At 48.0% G+C, this 23,522-nt stretch overlaps 1 protein-coding gene across 14 annotated transcripts in view; it reads right to left on the bottom strand.

Annotated features, from left to right (window-relative positions):
* Window positions 1-23,522, bottom strand: part of Map4 (microtubule associated protein 4) — a 124,715-nt gene that overhangs the window by 2,872 nt on the left and 98,321 nt on the right. For 6 of the 14 annotated variants that reach the window (XM_010624303.3, XM_010624305.3, XM_033762610.1 and 3 more), the window contains 7 exons: window positions 14,262-14,371; window positions 13,121-13,336; window positions 9,815-9,998; window positions 8,460-8,519; window positions 8,061-8,350; window positions 6,993-7,106; window positions 4,811-4,903 (listed from right to left, as the gene is read on the bottom strand). In XM_010624303.3, coding sequence (XP_010622605.1) covers window positions 4,811-4,903; window positions 6,993-7,106; window positions 8,061-8,350; window positions 8,460-8,519; window positions 9,815-9,998; window positions 13,121-13,336; window positions 14,262-14,371 — 1,067 coding nt within the window. Of the gene's footprint in view, window positions 1-4,810; window positions 4,904-6,992; window positions 7,107-8,060; window positions 8,351-8,459; window positions 8,520-9,814; window positions 9,999-13,120; window positions 13,337-14,261; window positions 14,372-20,155; window positions 21,764-23,522 lie in introns of those variants that run through there. The other 8 variants (XM_010624311.3, XM_033762612.1, XM_010624310.3 and 5 more) reach the window with 6 other exon arrangements.

Raw genomic sequence — 23,522 nt, 5'->3', positions numbered from 1 at the left:
CCTGCCGTTTTTTTTTTTTTTTTTTGGTGGCCCAGGGGTGGAGCGGTGGGACTGAACTCAGGAGCTACACAACCAGGCCTTTTAGAATTTTTTCAGATACTAAGACAGAGTATCCCTAAGTCACAAAGTTGTCCAGGCTAGGTCTGAACTGCAATCCTCCTGCCTTAGCCTCCCAGAGGCTGGAGCTGTACATGTACAGCACATGTGGCTACCCCCGACAGTACATACATAACTCTGCCCTCCCACTGACTTCTTGCAGTCGTCAGTTTTCCATGAAGGATGGAGTGCAAAGGAAGGGTGCAGAATAATCACACTCCGCATCAATCCGTGCCACTGCTCATGCTGAACTGTTTCCTAGTTTTCATTGCCACAAACAGCAACAATGACGACCCCTCCCTCAGGCCAAGGACTGAAACTTGTTTTCGCCAGCCCTTTCGAGCTTTATCTTACTACAGGGTCTTGCTGAGTTGCTCAGGAAGGACTCACATCTGGATCCTCCTGCCTCAGCCTCCCTAAGTGCAGGTGTGTGCCACTGCCGCCACCCATTCTCAGGTTCTTGATGCCAACCTGCTTCCCAGCAATGGCACCTCCAGGATTCCATCAGCACAGCGGTGTCCGCCTCACCACAGCCTCCCACCACTCCATATTCTTACTAAAAATAAAACCCTTGTGATTTGTAATGGAAAAATGCTGCACTTTGGTGCCTTTGGTTACTACGATTATTGCTATTTTGAGGTTCAAACCCAAAAAGGGGGGAAAATACAGAGAGTGTTTGTAGAGGCGCCACCTCACTGACATACATCCCCAGCCTTTTGCACCCTCACATACTCTCCTTAGGTTGCCCAGGTGGGACCTGTCTCAGCCTCCCAAGTGCTGGGATCACAGGCATCAGCTGCTGACTGATCTGCCTGAACCTCACTCTCAGAAGAATGATGAGGGACAGAGCAGAAGTGTGTGCAGGTGCTGGCCTAGGGCTTTCCCCACGCTCCACTACCCCGCTTCTCCAGGGTGTACTCTTGCTGTGTCTTCTCTTTCTTCTTGTTTCTTCTCTTTCATTCGGCCCAAGCTGGCTCTGCAGGGCCAGTTTCTCTCTCATGCTTCACTAACTTTTTTCAAATAAACTCTGCCACTGCTTTAAAAAAACAGGTGGGGATGTAGCTCACTACAAGACCCCAACGTTCAATCCCCAGAATTGCAGGGAAAAAAACAAAGGACAAATTGCCTTACACTGCCTCAAAAGATTTTTCATTTGCAGTTCAGCACGGTGGTGCTCACCTCTGCATTCCCAGCACTCCAGAGGCAGAGGCAGGAGAGTCAATGCAAGTTCAAGGCCAGCTTGAACAACAATGTAAGCACCTGTCTTTCAAAAAAAAAAGGAACAGGGGTTTAGCTCAGTGGTTCCGCTGCCTTGCCTCGCAAGCACAAGGTCCCAAGAGTTCAATCCCTGGTACCAAAAAATCAACTCCCCAGGGGATCACGTAGCTGTGCTCTGGGTTGGACAATGGCTTGTGCATTTTGTGGTTGGTCCTGTTTTTTTTTTTTTTTTTGAGAGAGAGGGTCTTGCTGTGTAGCCCAGGCTGGTCTTGAACTCACGACAATACTCTTGCCTCAGCCTCCCAAGTGCCAAGATTACAGGTGTGCGCCACCAAGCCCAGTGCTCGGTCCTGCTTTTAGGGCACCCAATGGAATTGTCATCGATGTCCTTCACGCAGGAGCCTTAGTAGACTTCTCATGACCAGGCCTGACGCCCACCTTTAATCAACAAGGGAAACAGCACGGGCTTCGGCCTTAATAGTAGCTACTCAGACAGTGGCCTGTATGGATCACATGCCCCGGTGGTGATCTACATTTGGAGCTTCATCTTCTGCTTAGTCCTCTGGAACCTAGGTGCAGTGACACAGGCCGGTAAGGCCAGCACTTGGGAGGCTGATGCAGGAGGATCACGGGCTTGAGCCCAGCCTGTACTACACAGTAAGACACTATTGGGCTGGGACAGTCAGTAAGGAGGTTTTGCTTAACAGATGCATTCAGGCCAGCAAAGGAAGCAATAGTGCGACGAGACTCTCACCATGGAGCACCTGAGCCCACAGATCGAGGTGCTGACAAAATCACAAGAGCATGACAACCATAGGATGGGGCAGCAAGGGCCACCTGAGGAAAGCCCCCAGCTAGAACAGCCTTGCCAAATTTTGAGGAAAAAATGTAAGAAGTCCACATCAGTAGGTGGAGATGCACACCTGCAGTCCCACATGCTCAGGACAGTTACACAGGAGGATTCCAAGTTTGAGGCTAGCCTGAGCAACTCAGCAACTCTGTCTCAAAATGAAATATGGAGGGCTGGGCTGCAACTCAGGGGCAGAGAGCTTGTCTGGCAAGTGTGAGGCGCTGGGCCCCCCTGCAACAACACACAGGCTGGCACGTACACTGGCATAAGGAAAACAGACAAGGGAGTTGTACTACAGGTAAAAATGTGGCGATGCAGTCAGCAGACCCTAGACTCTTGGACAGTCCACTAACCACAGGACAGTTGACTCCAAAAACGGGTGCAGTGGACAAAACTGTAACTTTGGGAGGCTGAGCCAGGAGGTTTACAAGTTTGAGCCTAGCCTGGGCAATCTAGTGAGATCCTGTATCAAAATAGCAAATTAAAAAGGACTGGGTATGCAGTGCAGAGGCCCTGCTCCATTCCCAGTACTGAGGGGACCATGGAGGAGCACCTGCAGAGTACAATTTAAGACAAAAAAAGCACATCACTAACACACCTGCATTTGTGCACCTACCTGCATCAGTTCTAAGGAGATGAAGATGGAGCTAGGCTGTGGCATACAGACAGGAAACAGAGCTGCTAAAAGACGTTCCAATTCACCTGATGAGTTCTTCCTACTTTACACATTGTTTTTGTGGTTTTTCTTGTGGTACAAGGGATCAAACTCAGGACTTTGTACTTGCAAAGCAGTGTGGTGCCACTGAGCTAAATCCCCAGCCCTACTTAATATATTTTTATGTTTTTTGGTTTTTTGTACCAGGGATTGAACTTGGGGCCTAGTGCTTGCGAGGCAGGTGGCAGCACCACTGAGCTAAATCCCCAGCACTTTATACATTTAATTTTCCATAACTAAAACCCTAAGCTCACTCCCTTAACAAGACCCCTACTCTGAAATAGCTCCCTCCTCCTGAGCAAGATAGGGGCCGGACGGGCTGGAAGTGGAGCCATCTCTACTTCCTCTGCTCCTAAACCCTGTGTGCTGGCCCAGCTCTCCACCTTTGCAGCGCAGCCTGTCCCTCACAGGACATCTTCTTGGTGCATAGCCAGCAAGGCGCCTGCCCCTTGCCCACCTTGTAGGACTCTTGGGCATGCATGCCAAGCAGCCTCTGCTCAGAGGTGCTGCCACAGGCCTGGGCATAGAAGCCTCTTCCATGGAGAAGTGGGGCCCTGGGCTCCCATCTGGGTGTGGCTGAGGGCTGGCTGGCACCCCCTCTGAACCTGCTTGTGCAGAATTTGTGTGTATGTGTGAATGCCGTTCAGTCCACACAGCCGGCCTATGAAGTGGCAGTAGGGTTCTGGGGTATGGGGCTGGAAGCTACAGTAGGAACCAGCACATCTCACTCCAGGCTGCCTCACCCTCCCACCCGGAAACGCTGCTATCTGTGTGAGCCCTGGAACAGCAGGTTCACATGAAGAAAAGCCTGCTGGCAGCCACGTGCAGGCTGCAAGGAGAGCTCACAAAAGGGGATAGGGCACTGGCGCCCATCTTCAGAGTTCTTGCACACCTGCACCCATACCCGTACGCCACACACACCAGCCTCTACATCACACACTCGAGGGAGCCCCTTTCCTAGGAACCCTCGCTCCCTGCTTCCCCTGGGGCAAAGAACCCAAAAAAGAGACTCCAAGGGCAGCATCTTAGGGGCCCTTCACAGGCTCACTGTCAGCTCAGCAAGGGTGGCCAACCTTATCACAGGGTGCTAGGGGGGCCATCGCCTGGTCAGGCTCCCATGGAGACTGCAGGGGGTCAGGAGGTCAGGGTAGCACAGCTGACCCCGGGGAAAAGGGGCACCAGGTGAGATGACTAAAACAGGAGCGGGATAAGGTGTCACCTTGGTAAGGACAGAAAGGACATGGAACAGAGCAATCCCAAGGCAAATCCACACAGATGGTCTCTCTTGCTAGGGCTGAGAAGCAGCGAGGGCTGGACCCCATGAATAGCTCTGCAGAGCCCAAGGGCCTGGGCACTGTCTCGTGGACAAGGGCAAAGTGCACAAGGTTTTAAGAGAGGGTATACTGAGTCACAAAGTTTCCCAGGCTAGGCTCAAATGAGATCATCCTGTCTCAGCCTCCCAGAATGTTAGGATTACAGGTATATGCCACCACATCCAGCAAGTCAAGGGACTGAAAACAGAGGAATTGGGGAAAAGGAGTTAAAAATGGAAAAGAAGGTAGGTAGAGAAAGAAAGAAAAGGAGGAAGAGTGATCACTATAAATGGAAAAAGCAGAGAGGGCCAGGAGGAAAATCTGACTGATTCTCTGACTTTATAATGGCAAGGACCCAAGGATGGGCCAGGGGAGAGGTAGACACTGGGAAGAGGGATTCACCGAGGGAGCCACAGCTGCAGGGCCACGGGCCTGTGGCACTCAGGCCGGGTGTCTGCTCACATGGGCCCCAGGACACTAAGCCCACCACCACTGAACACCCAGGCCTTCCCTCTCTCGCTGGATGGCTTCCTGCCAAAAGCCACCGCCTGGCCACCGTGGTGCTGGCTACCTAGGGTCCCCACAGGAGGCTGTGCCCAAGTGCCGGTGTATACTTACATTCCCACCTCCAGGGACATGCTTAATATTGTCCTTGGAACCACACTTGGACTGAATATGGCTGTAGCTCACTTTTTTGGAGACTATCTGGACCTGGAATGTTAGAGAACAGAAAAACAACACAAAGGGAAATGGCTGGTTAGAGGTGACACGGGGTAGGCAGGGAGGCCGCATGTGATCACAGTGACAGAGGGAACCCTCTGTCCCCACCTGTGGCAGAACAAGTGTGGGAAGGGTGTGGAAGGAACAAGGCAGAGAACGAACACACAAACAAATAACGCGACAACACAGCAGGGGCTGCGAGGTTCTCACTGCACTGTGTAGCTGGACAAGCCTTGGACAGCAGCTGGCCCCGGGTCCCCACCGGCCCATCCCACAGGTCAGGCACAGGCTTGTCAGCTCTCTGTGAGGACAAGACTGACCCTCAGTTGGGGTGGGAGCCGAGGCAGCCAGATGCTCAGCGAAGCTGATGCGACGGGAAGGAAGAGAAGCTTGTGCATAGGAAAACGCAAATGGGTATAGAAGCTGGACAGCAAGGGAGCGCCCACACCCGGCCCATTTGTCTCAGGGCTCAAGAAAGAGAATAGAGGTTTAGAGTTAGATGTATTATATTGTTTTTGAGACAGGGTCTCACTCTACAGTTTAAACGGGCTGGCTGTGAACTTGCAACGATCCTTATGCTTCTGCCTCCCAAGTGCTGGCATTACAGCTATGACGCCACACCAAATCCATATTATTTCTGTGGTACAGGGCTTTGAGCCCAGGGCTCTGCATTGAACTATGTTCCCAGACCTTTTATTTTTATTTCAGACAGTGTCTTGATTAGTTGCCAGGCTGGCCTCAGATTTATGATCTATCCTCCTGCCTCAGCCTCCTAAGTAGTTGGGATACAGGCATATGTCACCTGCCTAGAGAGAACTAATTTCTGATTGGAAGATCCAACATCCCTTCCTTCTAGAACTTTCCAAATGTCTAGTCCTACATCCTGTGAGTTCCGTGTGCCGGGAACAGCTGCAGGCAGGGCTGCAAGGTGTGCCACCCTGAGAACAATCACGTTGTGCCGTTCACCAGTGGCTCCAGTACGCCTGGCTCTCAGGTTCTGGAACAGAGTTGCTCCTGGGCCTTCTCAGGAAGAACAGTTGCCAGCTTCCTTCTTTCCTTCATGCTTCACAAACGATGCAGCCTCTGCACAGCAGAGCGCCCCACAAGATACAGAAATCCATCCTGAGAAACTCCAGCCCACAGCCCTTATTCTGTGTCTTGCCACTTCCTGCCTCCTTCCCATTTTCAGTGAGGAGGAATGAGCCCTGCCTGAACTAGGACCCACAGTCCTCTCCAAGTGACCAGAGTTCCTCTGGCTGAGACTTCTCCCCCTGGACCTTAGGGCCGGGCTGTGCCTGGGATGCAGAAGCCTAGGGTTTCTTCCACTCGCCTCTGCTGTATTTCCTGAGTGAGCGGATTTCCACCACGATGACAGGAGTTTGCAGTTAACAGTGACATGGGAACCAGGACAAACAAAGCCACTGACATTAGCAGCAGTTTCGTGAGAGGCATCAGGGCTCCAGGAGCTGCCACGCCTTACCAGGAATGACTCTGGGCATGCCGTATGTCTGCATGTGTACCAGCTGGATTTCAGATCAGCATCAGCGAAGGAAGTGACTACGAGTTCTTGAATCCTATCTATCCATCCATCCGTCTTATCTACGAATGACTGAACCCAGGGCCTCTGCACTCAGCAGTACCCCCAACTCTTTTTATATTTTGGGACAGGGTCTCACTAAGTTGCCCAGGCTAGGCTTGAACTTGCTACAATGCTCCTGCCTCACTCAGCCTCTCAAGTTTTGGGATCACAGGTGTGGGTGTGCACCACCCCACCCAGCTTCAAAATAAAAATTTTTTAAAAAAGGGCTGAGGATATGCCTTATCAATAGAGTGCCCCAGATTTTATCCCTAGTATTCCTCCACCCACAAATAAAAAAGAGCTAATGAGTTTCCAACTCTGCACTTTCTGGGTTTATACAAAACTTTTCTGATGGGTGAGTCATCAGTGGTGGGAACACGGGGAAGAAGTGAAGCTAGTTAGAGACAGTAAAAAAGTAGAATAGAAGGGAAAGTGACTCAGGCTGGAAGAAAAATGTTACCATCTTTTTACCTCCCAGAGGTGAGTCTAAACAAAACTCACTTTCCCAGCAGGCGATTTCTGTGCACTCGCAATGGGGCCAGCTGTTTTAGTGACTGCATTAGGTTCAGGTTTTCCAGCTGTAGTAGCCGCCTCTGTTTTTTTCTCTACTTTGGCCTGGATGGAGATAAAGGGAGGGCACATTTCAAACCAAGAGGATGAAAGAGCCCAAATGCAAGGATGGAAGAAGGCCATAGAGAATGCAAATCCAGCCAGGCCACCAGGCAGAAGCAGGTCCCCCTTGCCTGTAGGAAAAAGCATCCCTTTCCCAGGATAGACCAAGCCAGAGACCCCACCACCACAGGAGTGTGGGGAGCAGAGCCTCAGGCTGAAGTCCTGAGCCATGAAGAAGCAGCTGAGACATCATTCACAGCGAGGTCGGAAGCAAGGCCAAGAAGACCACATTAGTGGTCATAGGGTCAGCATTTCCAAACCAGTGCCCCCCATTCTAAGATGCCGCTAGGCCTCAGATGAGCTGCCCTGGCCACAGGGAGCCATAACAGATGGCAGGAGTGTCACACTTTTTTTTGGTACTGTAGATCGAACTCAGGACCTTGTGCTGGCCACTGAGATACATCCCTGGCCCAGGAGTGTCACACTCTTCACGTGCACTAAAACAGAAAAGAATTCAACCACCAGACCAAGTTACTCAAGACCTCCTTAACTCTGACATTTCGAAAGAATAAGAAAAATAAAGAGCACAAGAGCAGCAGGGAAAAAAAAAAAAAAAGAAAAGACAAGGGGAGCAGGGTCACCAGCAACACAGCTTGGCCTGGCCACAGGGGAAGCCTCTGGGGTGATGGCTGTAGAGCTGAGCAGGGCCTGACACTCACCGTGCAGTCTAAGAACCCAGTGTTCTTTAAGTCTGGTGACTCCGCACAAAAATGTCAACCTAAACTCCAAGGTACAGAGCAAGAGGCCCCAAGACAGGAAGAGCAAACCCAGTCACCCCTTCCCGGCCCCCAGAGAGCCAGGCTGAGGTCTCCAAGGCCACGCTCTGCAGCTGGCAGCCCCTTTGCAGTGGCAGGTGCAGCAGGCAAGAAGTACCATGGATGGGAGCCCCTGACTCACCCGGCCTCCTCCAGGCTGGTGCTTGATGTTCTCCGTGGAGCCCACTTTGGAGCGGACATTCTTCAGATCGGGGGCAGGGGCTGCAGTGGCTGGGCGGCTCAGCTTGGGGGCCGAGGTGCTGGGCTTGGCAGCGGCAGGCTTCTTGTCCAGGGAAGGAGACGCGGAGGGCCGGGAAAGCGGGGTGGGCTTGACTCGAGTCGGGGCCACTGCGGCCGTGGGGGTTGCCCCTGCGAGAGTGGTGGTTTTCTTCACAGAGCTGGTAGGGGTGCTCCTGGAGCGACTCAAGTCAGCTGCAAGGCAGGAGGGAGAGGTAGCAAGGATTGAGAGCGAGAGGAAAAGGGAGCCTTAAAGCACAGAGGCGGGCTTTGATCAAGGCTTCTACGGAAGGGTGGGTGTTACCTGGCACAGACTTCGCCACTGTCTTCTTAGCATCTGCAGGTTTGCCCTCAGTCTTAATAGCTGCACAAACATATTAATACTACAGTCAGCAAATGGACCAAAGGACTAAGATGAGACGAATATATTCATTATGTATCACAAACATGGACTAGTAAAGAATGTAACAAAAATAGGAGAGAGCACTAAAAACCTGAAAAGAGGTCTGGGAATTTAGATCAGTGGTTCCGCCACCTGCCTCAGGACATAAGGTCCTGGGTTCGAACCCCATACCAAAAACAAAACAAAACAAAACAAAACACAACCCCAAAGGGCCCATCTAGGGCCGAGACTCATCGTCCACTCAAATTACTGGATGTCCAGTCTGCGGTGGACTGTGTGAGCCCCCAGAAAACAGCCATGCAGCCCTGAGGTTATGCACAAGGCCAGGAGCTGCACCCCACAGTCCCAACAATGTCTTCCACATGGCCTTAGAAGTAGGTGATCAGTACACACCTAGGGAAGTGCATATCCTATTTTCTTCTCTTCTTTTTTTCTTGCAGTGGAAGGGATTGAACGCAGGGCCTCACATATGTCAGGCAAATGTTCTACCACTGAGCCCTGAATTGTTGGGGGTTTTTTGGTACCAGGGATAGAACTCAAGACCTTGCGCTTGTTAGGCAGCTAGTGGAACCACTGAGCTAAATTCCCAGCCCAGGTCTTGCTTTGTATTTCAGGCTAGCCTTGAACTCACTATGTACTGAATTGCCTTGTCTTTTTGTGGCACTGGGGATTGAAGCCAAGGGCTTCATACTGAGCCTGAGCCACAGCGACAGCCACAGCCACAGCCCTTCTGTTTTGTTTGTTTGTTTGTTTGTTTGTTTTTTGAGACAAGGTCTTGCTGTGTAGTGCAGGTTGGCCTTGAACTCACTATGTAGCCCAGGCTGGGCTCCAACTTGTGGCAATCCTCCTGCCTCAGCCTCGTGAATGCTGGGATTACAGTGTGTGCCACCATGCCCAGAATATTTTTTTTGTTTTGAGACAGGTTCTAAATTGTTAAGTTGCCCAGGCTGGGTCTGAACTTTCAATCCTCCTGCCTCTGCTTTCCAGAGTACTAGAATTACAGGTGTGCACCACCAACCTGGGTCCATTTCTTACCATCATTTAAAACCATGGTCACAATGTACTGAGAACTGCAGAGTTGCTAGGACAGGAACAATACATTCTACCCGGGATTTCACAAGATTCCTCTTTACTCTCAGCTCTTCTCAATATGCAAGGTTACTAAACTCACACAGAGATCAAGGCCAGGTAATTACCCAGGACACCCTGCTCTCCTCCCCATTGCCCCACAGGAAGGAGGGACAGGTAATACTCACCAGCAGGCCTTTTGGACGCCGGCACTGGGGGGCTTCTACTGCTTGGCCCCATGGAGGCAGGAGCAGCAGCTGATGTGACCTTTGGAGTGGCTGAGGTGCTCTTGGGTCCAGGTCTGAGGGCCGGGGCTGAGGCGGGCTTGGACGGCAAGCCCTGCTTCTCAGAAACCTTCGCCTCTGCAATGTGCTGCACATGGGAATGCGGGAGGGGTAAGAGTGGCAGATGAGCAACAGCCCTAAGACGTGGATTTGCACGCGAGACTGGGGCCCTGGGGACATGGCAGATACTGACAGCGTACACAGCTCTCAAAGTAAATCCTCTGGACAACAAAAAACCAGCCATGGAGGGGCTGTGTGATCTGAGGTTAGGAAACAGGAAGCAGACCAGGTTGATGATGTGCAAACAAACAGGCCTGAAAGGGGCATCACAGGCTGCCACATCTGCCTTGGAAACTACTGTTCGCATCTGAACAGTCAGGACAAAACTCACACATCAGCAGATTGCAAACTAACAGTGACGCTCAGCCACTGCCTCCACTCTTGTGGTGGACGTACCCCAGCAGGCACGTAACAGGGCAGGGCTGCTGCAGGTGGCAAGGTCTGAGCTGCAGCCCTAGTCTGGCCTGACTTGCAGTATGGTCTTGGAGAGAGCACTGAACACCTCTGTGCTTAATTTCCTCATGTGGAAACAGAAGATTGGAATAGAGCACCACGAAGGCCACCTTTGATAGTTTATAACCTCAGGGTTAGGAAAGGAAAGCATCAATCTGGCCTGGTGGCTGCAGCGACAGGGGGAAAAGACACTATTCCAATAAGCAAACATTCACATCACTTGAAACAGGAAGCCAAATCACAGACACAGTGGACCTGATCTTTTATTCTAAGAGAAACGCCACCTGGAGGGCAGGGCATTGGTGGAGACAAGTAGGACACTGTTTAAATGGAGTCTGCTGGGGAGGTGCTTAGAAATTACAGGGTATGCTAGGCTTGGTGGCACACACCTATAACCCCAGCTCTCAGAGGCTGAGGCAGAAGGATTGCCATGAGTTTGTGGCCAGCCTGGACTACACAGTGAGTTCAAGTCACACTGAACTACATAGTAGGACCCTGTGTCCAAAAAAAAGGGTAACCAAATGAATAAATAAACAAAAAATGGGCTGGCATCTAACCAAATCAAGAATTGGCTCTGTTACCAGTTCTGACTGTAACGAGTCACAAGACTTTGTGCAGAAGGGTTCCTCTGATGATCTTGAAAATCTGAGGACAAAGCCAGATGCTCTAGAGAATGTTCTTCAAACTTTCAATATGATTATAATTCAGACAAACCGAATGTAGCCTTAGTATTTCACAAGTAAGAGTAATACGATAAGCCAGAAGTGGCACATGCCTGAACCCCAGCACTCTGGAGGCTGAGGCAGGAGAATCACCATGAGATGGAAGCCAGCCTCAGCTACAAAGTGAGACCCTGACTCAAAAAAAAAAGAGTAATGATGATAAAATTAGTAAAAGCTACTTGAGGAGGCTGAGGCAGGTGGGTCACAGTGAGTTTGAGGCTAGCCTAGGCTACATAGCATATTCAAGGCCAGCTTGAATTAATTATGTAATAAGACCCTGCCTCAAAATAAAAACAAAACAAAAAAGTTACCTGAGATTACCTGAGATAGAAATGTCTAAAGGATACAAAATCCTTCAGACACCGGACTCTTGACCTCAGCAAGCTTTAAGTTATTTTGCTTTTTCTCAATTTATATTTTCTCCTCTGCCAGAGATCTATTTATTTTTCAGAACAGTTTCAGAAATCTTTCTACTAAAATAATAGGTAAAAATGATTTTGTTAGACTTCTGTTGCTATCAATTTCTAAAAAAAGTTTCTACTTGTGTCTTATGTAAAAAAGCAAGGCCAGCCAGGCGTGGTGGCAGCACTCGGGAGGCTGAGGCAGGAGGATCGCTGTGAGGTCGAGACCAGCCTGGGCTACATAGTGAGTTCCAGGTCAGTCTCAACTACATGGTGAGACCCTGTCTCAGAAAACCCAAAAAATAAAATAAAATAAAATAAAAAACAAGGCCAGCTACAGCTTGAAATGCCACCTAAAAAGCCACACTGACAAGGGCTGTGGGCTCCCACACATTCCACACTCTGGCTCTGCCACTTATTCAGACTTGAGGAAGGTGACTCAACCGAGTATAACGTTCCTCAATGTAACATGAAGACACCAGCATCTATATCATGAACAGCTGAGAATTAAAGGAGTTAAATATATATAAAGAAACCAAGAGAGCATGCTTCATTACTGATACCTCAATGGAACCTTTCCTCCACCTCGTCCCCAGGAGCCAAATGCTGAATAGGCCTCAGAGGGACCTGTTACCATGGCTCAGTCACCTGTCCTCTACTCTCTCATTCAAATAAATTGTTTCCAAAGATTCAGAGAGGCAGCCAACTTGGTAAATGAGGATCAGAGAGAAAGCATTACAAGATTTTATCACTCCTACTCTATGAAAGCATTTCTTAGTTTCTTGGCTGGGGTTTCAACCTAGACCACAATCCCTCAGTTCTGCCAGTTTTCTTTACCAGATAAAATTAGCCCATGCATGGCAGGCTCCCAGGGGAGGCTCTTGCCCACCATGAATGTGGAGCAACAGCAGGGCGACCTACAGGCCCTTCTTCAATAAAACGAGAGGGTAAGGAGGCAGCTCAGCCTCCACCAATCCTTGGCTGCTAAACAACTCTGTAAAGCTAAAGTGGCTCTCAGCGAGATCATTTTCTGGGTGATAAAGCAAGTGAGGGTGACCCGGGAAGCCAGAGACCTTAGAAACAGCCCTGTGAGAAGTGGCCTCTAACAGCAAGAGCAAAGTAACTTGTCACGTGCTGCTTAGAACATGCCGAGAACAGCGAAGAGCCAGGATAGCACTGACTCAATGCAGAAAATTCCCCTCTGCAGGATTAGACAACAGCAAGTAATTCAATTTGAGGTGGGAATTATACCTAAAAAGAATATCTGATTAGTAAGTGGAGCTGGGGAACCTGGTTAATTGGTACATAAATGGGCAGAGTAAGAAACAGTTCTGAAAAAGGAAGAGGTACCAAAGCAGATGAATATTACTTCTAAATGAAGAAGGGGAAGGTAAAAAGAGTAAAAGGGTTTCAAAGGGCCAGCGCTGTATCCATGGGCCCCCAAACTGATTTTACAACCAACCTACCCCTTCCTCAGTTCTACCAGCCTGAGTCCACCATCTGGCAGCAAGAAGGGCCTGTCTGACGTGCAGAGGGGAAACTGTTGCCTGGCAGGGGACCTGCAGACAACTTACCTTTGGTTTTGCATCTCTCGCAGATAAGGTAGAAGTCCTGGCAGTGGCAGCGGCAGGGCGTTTGGGTGGGGCAGCTGGTACTAAGCCTGAAGCAAGACTCATGGGTTTTTTATTCACCCCAGCAGAGGTGGTGGGAGCTGGCTGCTTAGGGACAGGAGTGAGCTGTGTTTTGGCTTTCGATGTTGAAGTCTTTGCAGGTTGAATGGTGGCCAAAGGCTTTAGGTTGATTGTTGTTTTTTAATATTTAATATTTTTATTTTTCAAAGACCAACATCAAACACACGGACAAAAATAAAAACAAATAAAAAATATAAATTGCACAATTCAAAGTAAAATCATAAATAATGAGGATGATGCAAACTGAAAATTAGCATTTCTTTCTTCTGAGCTCAAGAAACAGGGAAACAATACCAAAATAGAAAGAAAGAAAGTGAAGAGATTTTTTTTTTCTTTTTGGTGCTGGAACTGAACCTAGGGCTTCATGCGTGCTAAGCACACATTCTACCACTGAGATACACCACCAGCTCTGCAGAAATTCTTTAACAACAGTAGCACAAATCTCAACAGTTTGGCATCTAAATATTTAACATCAGTAATAGCATTATAATATTAATTAGCTTTTGGTAGCTATACTAATTTTATAAATAAAATTATCAGAAAATGATTAAACTATTATTACCTGTATTTTTTTGGTACCAAGGATAGAACTTGGGACCTTGTGCTTGCAAGGCAGGCAGTGGAATGAACCACTGAGCTAAATTTCTGACCCTGTCTTTTTTTTTGAGATCGAGTCTTGCTATGTTGCCAAGGCTGGCCTTGAATTCACGGTCTTCCTGCTAGCTGGGATTACAGGCACATGCTATGGCTATCTCCAGTCCTTTTTGTTTTTTTGAGACACGGGGACTGCAGTGAGTTCAAGGCCAGTCTGGGCTACACAGCGAGTTCAAGGCCAGGAAGAACCACGTAGCAAGACCCTGAACACACCAACCCCCAAGACATTTTCTAAGTACATTCACACTTGAGGAAAGACTCATACTGGCTCAGAAAAAAGAAAACATTCAGGATTCATGCAATAGGAGCAGGAGGCACTATTTTTTAAAAATTACAACAACAGGAAAAAAACCACCATTCTGGCACCTACCTTGGTTTTCTTCTCCGGGCTTGGTGGGAGCTCCTTGTTTGGTGGAGTACAGATGTCATTTCCGGTCACACTCACTGCCACCGCCTTTCCTTCTTCTGGCCTGGCTATTCCTAAGGTGGGTGGTAACTCAGAATTATTCAAAGAAAATATTTTTCACATCCATCTTAAGAAAGCTAGGCATTATCAGACAGAGCACTAACTTGCACTTCATTCTGAAATAACGCCACAGGTTTGTGCTGCTGCAGTGTGGACAAGATCCCCGAGCTTTCACTGCGGCAGATGCCATTTTAGATTCCAAAGACTCAGGGAGCTCGTCCCCGTGGAGAGAAGTCTAAATGGGTTTTATACAAATGATAGAGGAGACAATGGAACTTCAAAGTTTGGTTTCCCTTCCCTAGAGACCAGAAAAGAGGTGCTGTCACCCAACCAGTGCACACCAGGGAAAAAATCTCTTCAGTGGAGTCTATCTCTTAGAATAAAGGTTGAGGAGAGATGGGGTAAAAGCCAGAATATCATCCAGTGTCCTCCGTTTCCTTCCGCTCACTGTAAAGAACCGCTTTATGAAGGATGTGAGTGAGATTAACCTGCTCCAGTTCGAGCAGTGACCCAGATTTGCACCAGGGAAGAGCACTTGTGACCAGCCCCACTGCCTCGGGCAGCACCGCTGCCCACCGCCAAACCTGGTAGTGCAGACTTCAGCAGGGCTGCACAGAGAGCACTAAAACCATGGTATTGAGAAGCCTGCTATGGGGAAGGTACAAAAGGTACAAAATCTTGAGCCAAAATAGTTCAATGTAACTAAAAAAGAAACACAAAGTCAAAAGGCAATGACAAGCAGAAAAAAATTTTGAGCTTCCTATCAAAGACAAAGAGCTTATAATATATATTATTCCTACAAATGAGTGACTCTCACAGGGAAAAAATGATCTAAAGAATATCAACATAGTTTATAGGAACAAAAAATAAATAAAAAAGCTCTCTGGGTATAAAAATGCTTTGGCAGCTCTGCGTTTATCCTCTGGGCACTGGATACCACATCCACACCCTCTCTACCTAGGCTTCAGAAGCAGCAGGTGGCTGCAGGCCTCCCCTCAGACTTAGCCCAGACAAGATTTTTGCCCCACTTCAAAATACGGAACAAAACAAAGAGCAAGGAGGTCGCCTCCACTAGCCAGGTGTGACACATGCTGGCAGTCCTAGCACTCTGGGATCCTGTCACAACACAAAGCAAACATTTAAAAGAGAGAACACAGATTAGTATAAAAGCCTTGGGGTTCAATCTCCAGGACCTTAAAAACAAAGGAAAAGAAAAAAGCTCTTTTTAACCCAATATTATTATTAAATGTCCTAAAATTTGAACTGGTACAGCCCTTTGGCAGAGCAGCTCGATCTAATGGCGGCCCTGAAAATTGCATTGCAGAAAAATTTCAATCCAGAAATCCAACTTTTATTTTTAGTACCAAGGTTCGAACTCAGGACCTTACACTTGCGAGGCAGGCACGGTGCCACTGAGCTACATACCCAGTCCTCAGAAATCCAACTTCTAAATTTGGCGTGGTAACAAATATCTGGAATCCCACGACTAGGGAGGCTGAGGCAGGAGGAACACTGCGAATTCAAGGCCAGCATGGACTACATAGTGAAACCCTTCCTCAAGAAAATAAATAAAGAAAAAAGAAAGAAAGAAAAAAAGAGAAATCTAACTTCTAGAAGTTCATTTTAGAGATATATTTCACACAATGGCACATATGAAAGATTTTACATCAGGTAATTATCTTGAAAAGTGAAGCACTGAATCAACCTTTCAAAGTTTCTTAACAGGAAACAGAAATATTAACGTAATTGTGTGTGGAGGCATATGCCTATAATTCCAGTTATTTGGGAGGCTGAGGCAGGAAGATCCCAAGTTTGAAGCCAGGATGGACAACTTAGTAAGATTCTGACTCAGAATAAAATAAACAGGGCTGCCAGGCGTGGCAGCTCACGCCTGCAATCCCAGAACTTGGAAGCAGAGAGGCAGGAGGATCACCATGAGTTCAAGGCCTGCCAAGCTACATAATGAGTTCAGTGCAAGTCTGAACTATAAAGTGAGACCCTGTCTCAAAAAACCAATAAATAAATAAAATAAAATAAACAGGGCTGGACCTGAGTTCAATCCCCAGCACTGCACACAAAGAACCCAGGCACATTAGTATAACGTCTCATTCTGAAAGAAAAAAAAGTATGAAAAGACTCCTTTATTACTGATGTAGAATGACCTTTATCAAGTGAAAAATAACTAAAAAGGGCACTCATAATAGTATACATAACATGAGACCATTTGTCCAAAAAGGGATAGGGAAATTATACTACTGTAAATACCACTGTATATACATAATGGTAACCTAATTTCTTTTTAGGTGGGGGGAGGGACGATACCAAAACTGAAGAAGTCAGGAGGCTTAAAACTTTTTGTTTAGAGAAATGTAAGAGATTCTGAGGAAGTTGCATAAACAGCAGAGGGAGGACTCTCCCCAAGTCAACCACTGCAGAACCAGAGCAAACTATCAACATCGGCGAAATTGGTACAACCTTTAGTTTATTCAGACTTCTCCAGGCTTAAACTCATTCATTCGTGTGCACTTCTATTCTATTTCATATGTCATTTCATATTACCTCTTCCATCACCAGAGCACTCAGTCCTGTTGCCCAACCCTTCCCAATCCCCTCTCTGAACCCTTGCCTTACTCCAGCCTGAGGTGGGAAGCATGGAGTCTTGGGACACCAAGTACGAAATGAAGCGTGCTGTCAGCTTGCCTGGAAGAGCCAAGGCCTCACTGCTACCCAGACCACTCGGAACCCAGGCTGAGGCACCAAGCCTGCTGCTGCAGCTGTCCTATGGGTGTCGAGGAAGTCTTGCTCCATGTCCTCTGATGAGAGCTTTCTCGTGAATGGGTGTTGCATTATTGAATGCTTTTCTATGTTTATGATTTTCCTTTTTTACACTGCACACATGGTGGGTTATTCTTGTTATTTTAATTATTGAATCAATCTTGTATATTTGGAATAAGTCTCATTTGGCTATATATACAACTTTTTCATTTATTGCTCAGCATGATTTGGTAACATTTTTTGTTAGAATTCTTCCATCTAAGTTTATAATAGTTATTAGTTTTAAATTTTCTACTTTTTAAAATATTGTTTTGTCTGGTTCTTGTACAAAGATACTGACCTCATAGAGTTAGGAAGAACTGTTCCTTCATTAACATTTTATGAAAGAGTGTATGTAAAACTGGTGTTAACTACTCTTTAAAGGTACAGTAAATTCCCCAGCAAAACAATCTGGACTAAGGATTTTTTTCTGGGATCGTCCTTTCCTTTCTCTTCTCTCTTCTTTCCCTCCCTCCCTCCTTCTCTTTTCTTTTCTTTCTTACTGTAGTATAGCGATTGAACAGAGGGCTTCATGCTAAGCAAAAGCTTTATCACTGTAACCTCGGCCTCCTTTTTTATTTTTGAGACAGTTGTGTTCAGGATGGTTAAAACAGTTCTCAGGGGGACATGGTGGCACACATCTGTAATCCCAGAATTAAAGGAGCTGAGGCAGGAGAACTGCTGTGAGTTCAAGGGCAGCCTGAACTACATGACCAGACCCTGTTTAAAAAAAACAAAATACAAAAAAATTAAATTAAATTAAAATTAAAATACCAAAATATGCCGGGCGTGGTGGCACACACCTGTAATCCCAGCACTTGGGAGGCTGAGGCAGGAGGATCACTGCAGAGTTTGAGACCAGCCTGGGCTACATAGTGAGTTCCAGGTCAGTCTTAACTACATAGTAAGACACTGTCTCTGAAAACCACCCCCGCAAAAAAAAACCCCAAAAAACCCAAAATACAACTGGTGTGAGAAACTGTAAGTGGAAATAAGGACTGAAATGTATAATAGACACTGGAAAATGGGAAGAAAATGTTCAAATGAGAAGGGGAACAAGAGAGGGGGGAGGAGGAGAGGAAAGAAGGGACAAGAGAGAAAAATAAATAGAAGAAAAAATGGAAACAAAGCTTTTGCATATAAGGAGGGGAAGAAAAGTGGAAGGAAGCGGGGAATGGGAAAAAAAGAAGTAAGAGGGACCAGGGATTTAGCTCAGTGGTGCTGCTGCCACCTGCCTGGAAAACTCAGCAAGGCGGTGAGTTTGATCCCTGGTACAAAAATAAAATTAAAGCAGCAGGAGCAAGCTATAACATGTATAGGTACAAATTTCCTATAATGATATCATTATGTATATCTAAAATATATCAATAAATGTTTTGCTTTAAATTAAAAAAAAAATCCAAAACATAATTCTCCTGCCTCAGCCTCCCAAGTGCCTGGATTACAAGCATGCACTACTATAAGGACACAGAGTTGATCATTTTATTTATTTTTTTGTGGAGGATCAAACCCAGGGCTTGCAGATGCTCAGCAAGAGCTCGCCCACTGAGCTACCCACCTGGTCCTTATTATTTTTTGAGACAGGGTCTCATTAAGTTGTTCATGATGGGCTCAAACTCGTGATCTTCATGCCTCAGCCTCTCAAGTAACTGGCAGGCACTGTGCCACTGAGCTAAATCCCCAGCCCTGCTTGTTTAGTTTTTGAGAAAGGGTCACACAGTCTACGGTGGCCTTGAACTCACTGCATAGTTCAGGCTGGACTTGAACTCACAATCCTGCCTCAGCCTCCATGCCCGCTCCACTCCTTCCCATCTAAACAGTATAGGGTACGAAACTGGGTGGCTGAGGATCAAAGATGACAGAATCAGTTCATGAGAAGCTTACAGTTCTCACACGGCTAGAAGGCCACAACGGTATAAGGGGCCTGAGTTCTTAGGACCTGAACTCTCAGAAACCCTTCCTATTTCCACAGAAGAGAAACAAATCTGCCCTATTCCACTTACCCTACTTACTGCCCTACAAAAGCACATTTCTTATTTTCAGAGAGGTAAAGAAGAAGAAATTTCATCAAAATGGACTGAAAGGAAAATAGGAAGAACAGTCCCCAGGAAAAGCGACTCTTTTTTACTAATAAAATGTTATCTTTTTAAATTGACATTAAAAAGCTGTGAATCAAAGTCCTTTGTACTCAGAGTGGACTCCGAGAAAACCAGCTTCTGAGACCACCAATAAGAACCGCGGGGTGGGGGCTGGGGCTAGGGCTGCGACACAAAGACCACAGCCCCACTGTCTACCAGGTCGCAAGTCTCTCCTCTCCGCACTCCCTTTCCTCTCCCTCTCCCCGAAAACCCTCCTAACACACACACAAAGAGAAAACGAGCAGCAAGATTGGGTCAAACATGAAGAACAGGAAAAGAATATTAAATAGCCAGTTCTAAAAGGCTCTTTTTCAGCTTAAACAAAAGTAAAATGTTCTCAAAAGCCGAATACACAATAGAGCTTCCGCCCAGACTGCAACTTAATGAGAGGAGGTAGCGCAGATAAAACCATTGTGCATCTAGAGTGATAGGTTTTCAAGCAAGAACATCAATCAGACACGACTGGGTGGTTTACAGCTCAGGACGCATCTGGTTCAAACCAAGTGGAGCTGAGGGGTGGAGGATGGGGGAGGGGGCGAGCAGGTGCCAAGAGGTCAAGGAATGGGCTCTAAATTTTGTGCGCCTCCTCTGACCCCATCCACTGCCAGCCCTACCAGCCCCCCTCATTCGGCCTGTCACTTAGGAAAGCCAGCCTGCCCAGCCAGATGTACTTTGTCCCTCCTCGCCCGCTCCCAGCGACAGGGATTCAGATTCAGCTTTCCACGGAGGGCGGGTGGGCAGGATGGACTCCTCTGTGCTGGCTGCCTGGCGCCTCTGGTGTTCTCACTTTGGTTTCCTTCCTTGACGTCTGCTTGTTCCCAACGGAAGCAAAATTTAGAGACATACCATCACGTGGGGTCTCCTCACATGGCAGCGACGGCGCGCTCCGGGGTGCACTGACCTCGATTTCTTTCTTCCCCGGCCCTAGCTGTTTCTCACCACCCTGGAGCACCAGAGAGCCCGAATCAACTCTTGTTTCATCAATGTCTTCCTGTCCCTTTTCCCGGCCACTTCCTTCAGGAATCTGCTCCAGTTTACTGTGGGGGTGTAACCCAGCCGTGCTCCGTTCCTTCTGCCCGAAGTGGGTCAGCTCCTCTTCCCTCCTGGCCAGCGCTTCCTCGCAGGGGAAAGGAGGCGCCTCCTTCGTGGAGAGCACGGGATCCCCAGGACTCAGCTCGCGGCCGGCCGTCCCTTCCTCGGCCACCGTCAGGGAGCGCTTCATGGCCGGGGCCCCCAGCCTTCTAGGCATAGGGCTGGGCGCCGGGCTACTGGGGGGTGGCAGCGCGTGCAGCTCGCCTCGGGCAGGGAGCTCAGGGTACTTATCCCCCAGGTTCACGGTGGGGGGAACTGAGAGGTGAGAGCATTCAGACAGGGCCCGGCGCATGGCCTTCTTCTGTTGGGGCGCTTGGTCAGGCATGGTGCCCTCTGCTGAAGAACTCAGTTTCCCCAGATCCTCATCCTGCTCTCGGCTGCCGTACTCCGGTGGGAACTCCACCATGGTGATGGGTGGAATGGCAGTGGGGAAGCGCTCATTGCTGGGGCTGGGGTGGGCGACAGCCACCAGGAGTGGGGGCTCACACTTGAGCTGCCCGGTGCTCTCATTAATCACCCCGATGAGTGGGCAGCCAGGGGCGAGGCCAGCACCCTCCTTCCCTGGATGCGCTTCCCCTGAGCCCCAGGGGCCCCCAGCCACCGGATGAAAGTTGGGGTTCCAAACACTGGTCTCCTGCTCCTTACCACGCCGGGTGGAGACCTGGGCAGCCCCAGAACAATCCAAATCCGGCTGGCTCTGGGGCTCCAGCCCATTCTTCCCTGCCAGGCTCTCCTGGACTGTGGTGGCTTTGTTTCTGTCTGGCCCCTCTATGAGTCCCGGATGGAACCCGGCTGTCTTCTGGTGTTCCAAGTTCCTCTCTACGGGAGAGCAGCTTTCTGAAATCACATACCTGCTCTCAAGGTGACCTGAGGTTGCTTGATACTCCTTGTCCTGTACTTCAATGCTGAGTGCTTTGTCTCGCTTCCCCTCAAAAAAGCAGAGCTTATTCTGCTCCAGGAAGCTGGCGTTCTTTACGAGCCCGTCTTTCAGCTGTCCGTCCATGCTGACATTCAGCCCGATTTCATTCAATTTGTCCTCTGTCCTCTGCCACTCAAATCCCTCCCGGCCGGTTTCTTTTGGGGGATCCATCTGGCACTCTGCAGGCTTGCCCTGACAGAGCTGGCCCAGTGCAGCAGCGAGAGAGGCTGGCTGGTTGTCGGAAAGCGACATCGCCTCTTCCACTGCTCTCCCCCACTGGCTCCTGGAGCTTTAACACCACCTACGATCTTGCAGTGACATCAGCAAGTCCCCAGCATTCAGGATGAAACTCGTCTTTCCCCAGAGCCCCTTCCTCCTCAACCACTGGACGCTAAACGTATTTACCAGGTGAGGAAGGAAGGAAAGAAGAACGAATGGAAGAGAAAGGAAGGAAACTACTGCTTCCCACACAACCAAATGCCACGGTTACTCTGAAAATGTAATTTCCTGTTAACTAGCTCTGTTTTGATTTGCAATTTAAAGTACAATACAGTGTCAATCTGGGCACCGAGGATAGTAATTATTTCAGCTTTCACTGATATAGATACATGTGTGCCCACATATTTCCTTATGTGATACTATGTCTAACCTTCTACAATCACCCACTTAAAACAGTTTTAAAAATAAGCAAAGATTCATTTGCCAATCCCCAGCTGTAACCCTTGAAGAATAATGACTCCAGGATATTGTTCAAAATTTCACTTACAAAAGGAAAAAGCTTAATCTAATATCCAAATTGCAGGCATTCATCAGAGGAAGAGTGGGTTTGCTGTCATAGCAACTTATCAAATTCTCTTGAAAACTGACTCGAGTGGGGTCCCCAAAGCCTCGGGAGACTGCTGCTAGGAGCTCAGCCTGCAGAAGAACTTACTGAAGGGCTCATTTACAGATATCCACAGGGCTTTGGGAGCACACACCCAACTATTAAATACCAGTCCAATTATAAAACACACCCTTTGTGCTTCTGCTCTTGTCCCTGCTCCTACTTAGTCCCTTGCGTGTGTGAGCTGGGTCCCCTTGATGGCCCAGCCTCCTGGTTTATTAGTGACCACATGAACACACGGAGGACAGTTCATCTTCCTCTGACTGCTGAACCATAGGGACTCTGACAATCTGTGGCTTAGTTTTCCCACCCACCAAAGTGTACCACTTGCATTTAGCACAGGACGGCCCTTTGCTGCCCTGGACTTTAAGTTTACAATAGTACCTTCTGGACAGAGTGACCCATAAAGCAAGTTATACTGTTACGGACAGGCCACACTTTGAACAAAGCTGATTTTTGTTGTCTGAATATAACTCACTATCTTGTACTAGCAGAGTATCTGAAATATTCTGACAAGAATCCAAGGAAATGTCTTTTTCTGACAGCAAGACAGTGTTGTGCTGAGGCAAGAAGACTGCTTTGAGCCCAGGAGTTTGAAGCCAACCTCTGTAACACAGTGAGACCCTGTCTCTAAAACCAGAAAAGGTCTAGCTTGGATTTTAAAAACCCATAAACTGTTAACACTGTGATTATAGTTGTTAAATAATGATTTTAGGGAATAGGAAAAAAGGGCAGGGTACAACTATTCCATCTCTGGCCTCTATGTATACAGTGATGGTGAACCTTTTGGAGCTTTCAATGATAACAAACAGCTCCGTGCGGCATGCGTGCTAGAGGCCCACCACCACTGACCTACATTGGATATGGTGGCATATGCCTATAATAATCCTAGCACCCCGAGGCTGAGGCAGGTGGATTGTGAAGTAAGTCCAGCCTGGACTACATAGTGAGGGTCTATCTCAAAAAAGTAGATATTTTGGAGGTCTAGCCCAGGAAAGCTTACTTAACTGGAACTTTTGTCCCCAAGCACCTACCTTCTCTAATACTCAAATCACTCATAATTTGCTCAAGTGCCCAATGACAGGGCAGTAACCACCCTTATATACCTTTTTTTTTGTTGTTTTTTCGAGACAGGCTCTCATTCTCCCAAGCGTTGGGATTATAGACGTGCACCACGCCAGGCTTACTTCTAAGATTACATTATAAAAGACTGTAGCTTCAGGGCTGGGGATTTAGCTCAGTGGCACAGTGCCTGACTCACAAGCATAAGGTCCTGAGTCTGATCCCCAGTACCCACAAAGGAAAAAAAAAAAAAAAAA

The sequence above is a fragment of the Fukomys damarensis genome, unplaced genomic scaffold (genome assembly GCF_012274545.1).
Source record: "Fukomys damarensis isolate Sample0158 unplaced genomic scaffold, DMR_v1.0_HiC HiC_scaffold_12, whole genome shotgun sequence".
In the NCBI taxonomy this organism is placed as follows: domain Eukaryota; kingdom Metazoa; phylum Chordata; class Mammalia; order Rodentia; family Bathyergidae; genus Fukomys; species Fukomys damarensis.
Note: the sequence above shows the minus strand (reverse complement) of the source record. Positions and strands in the feature narration are given on the sequence as shown.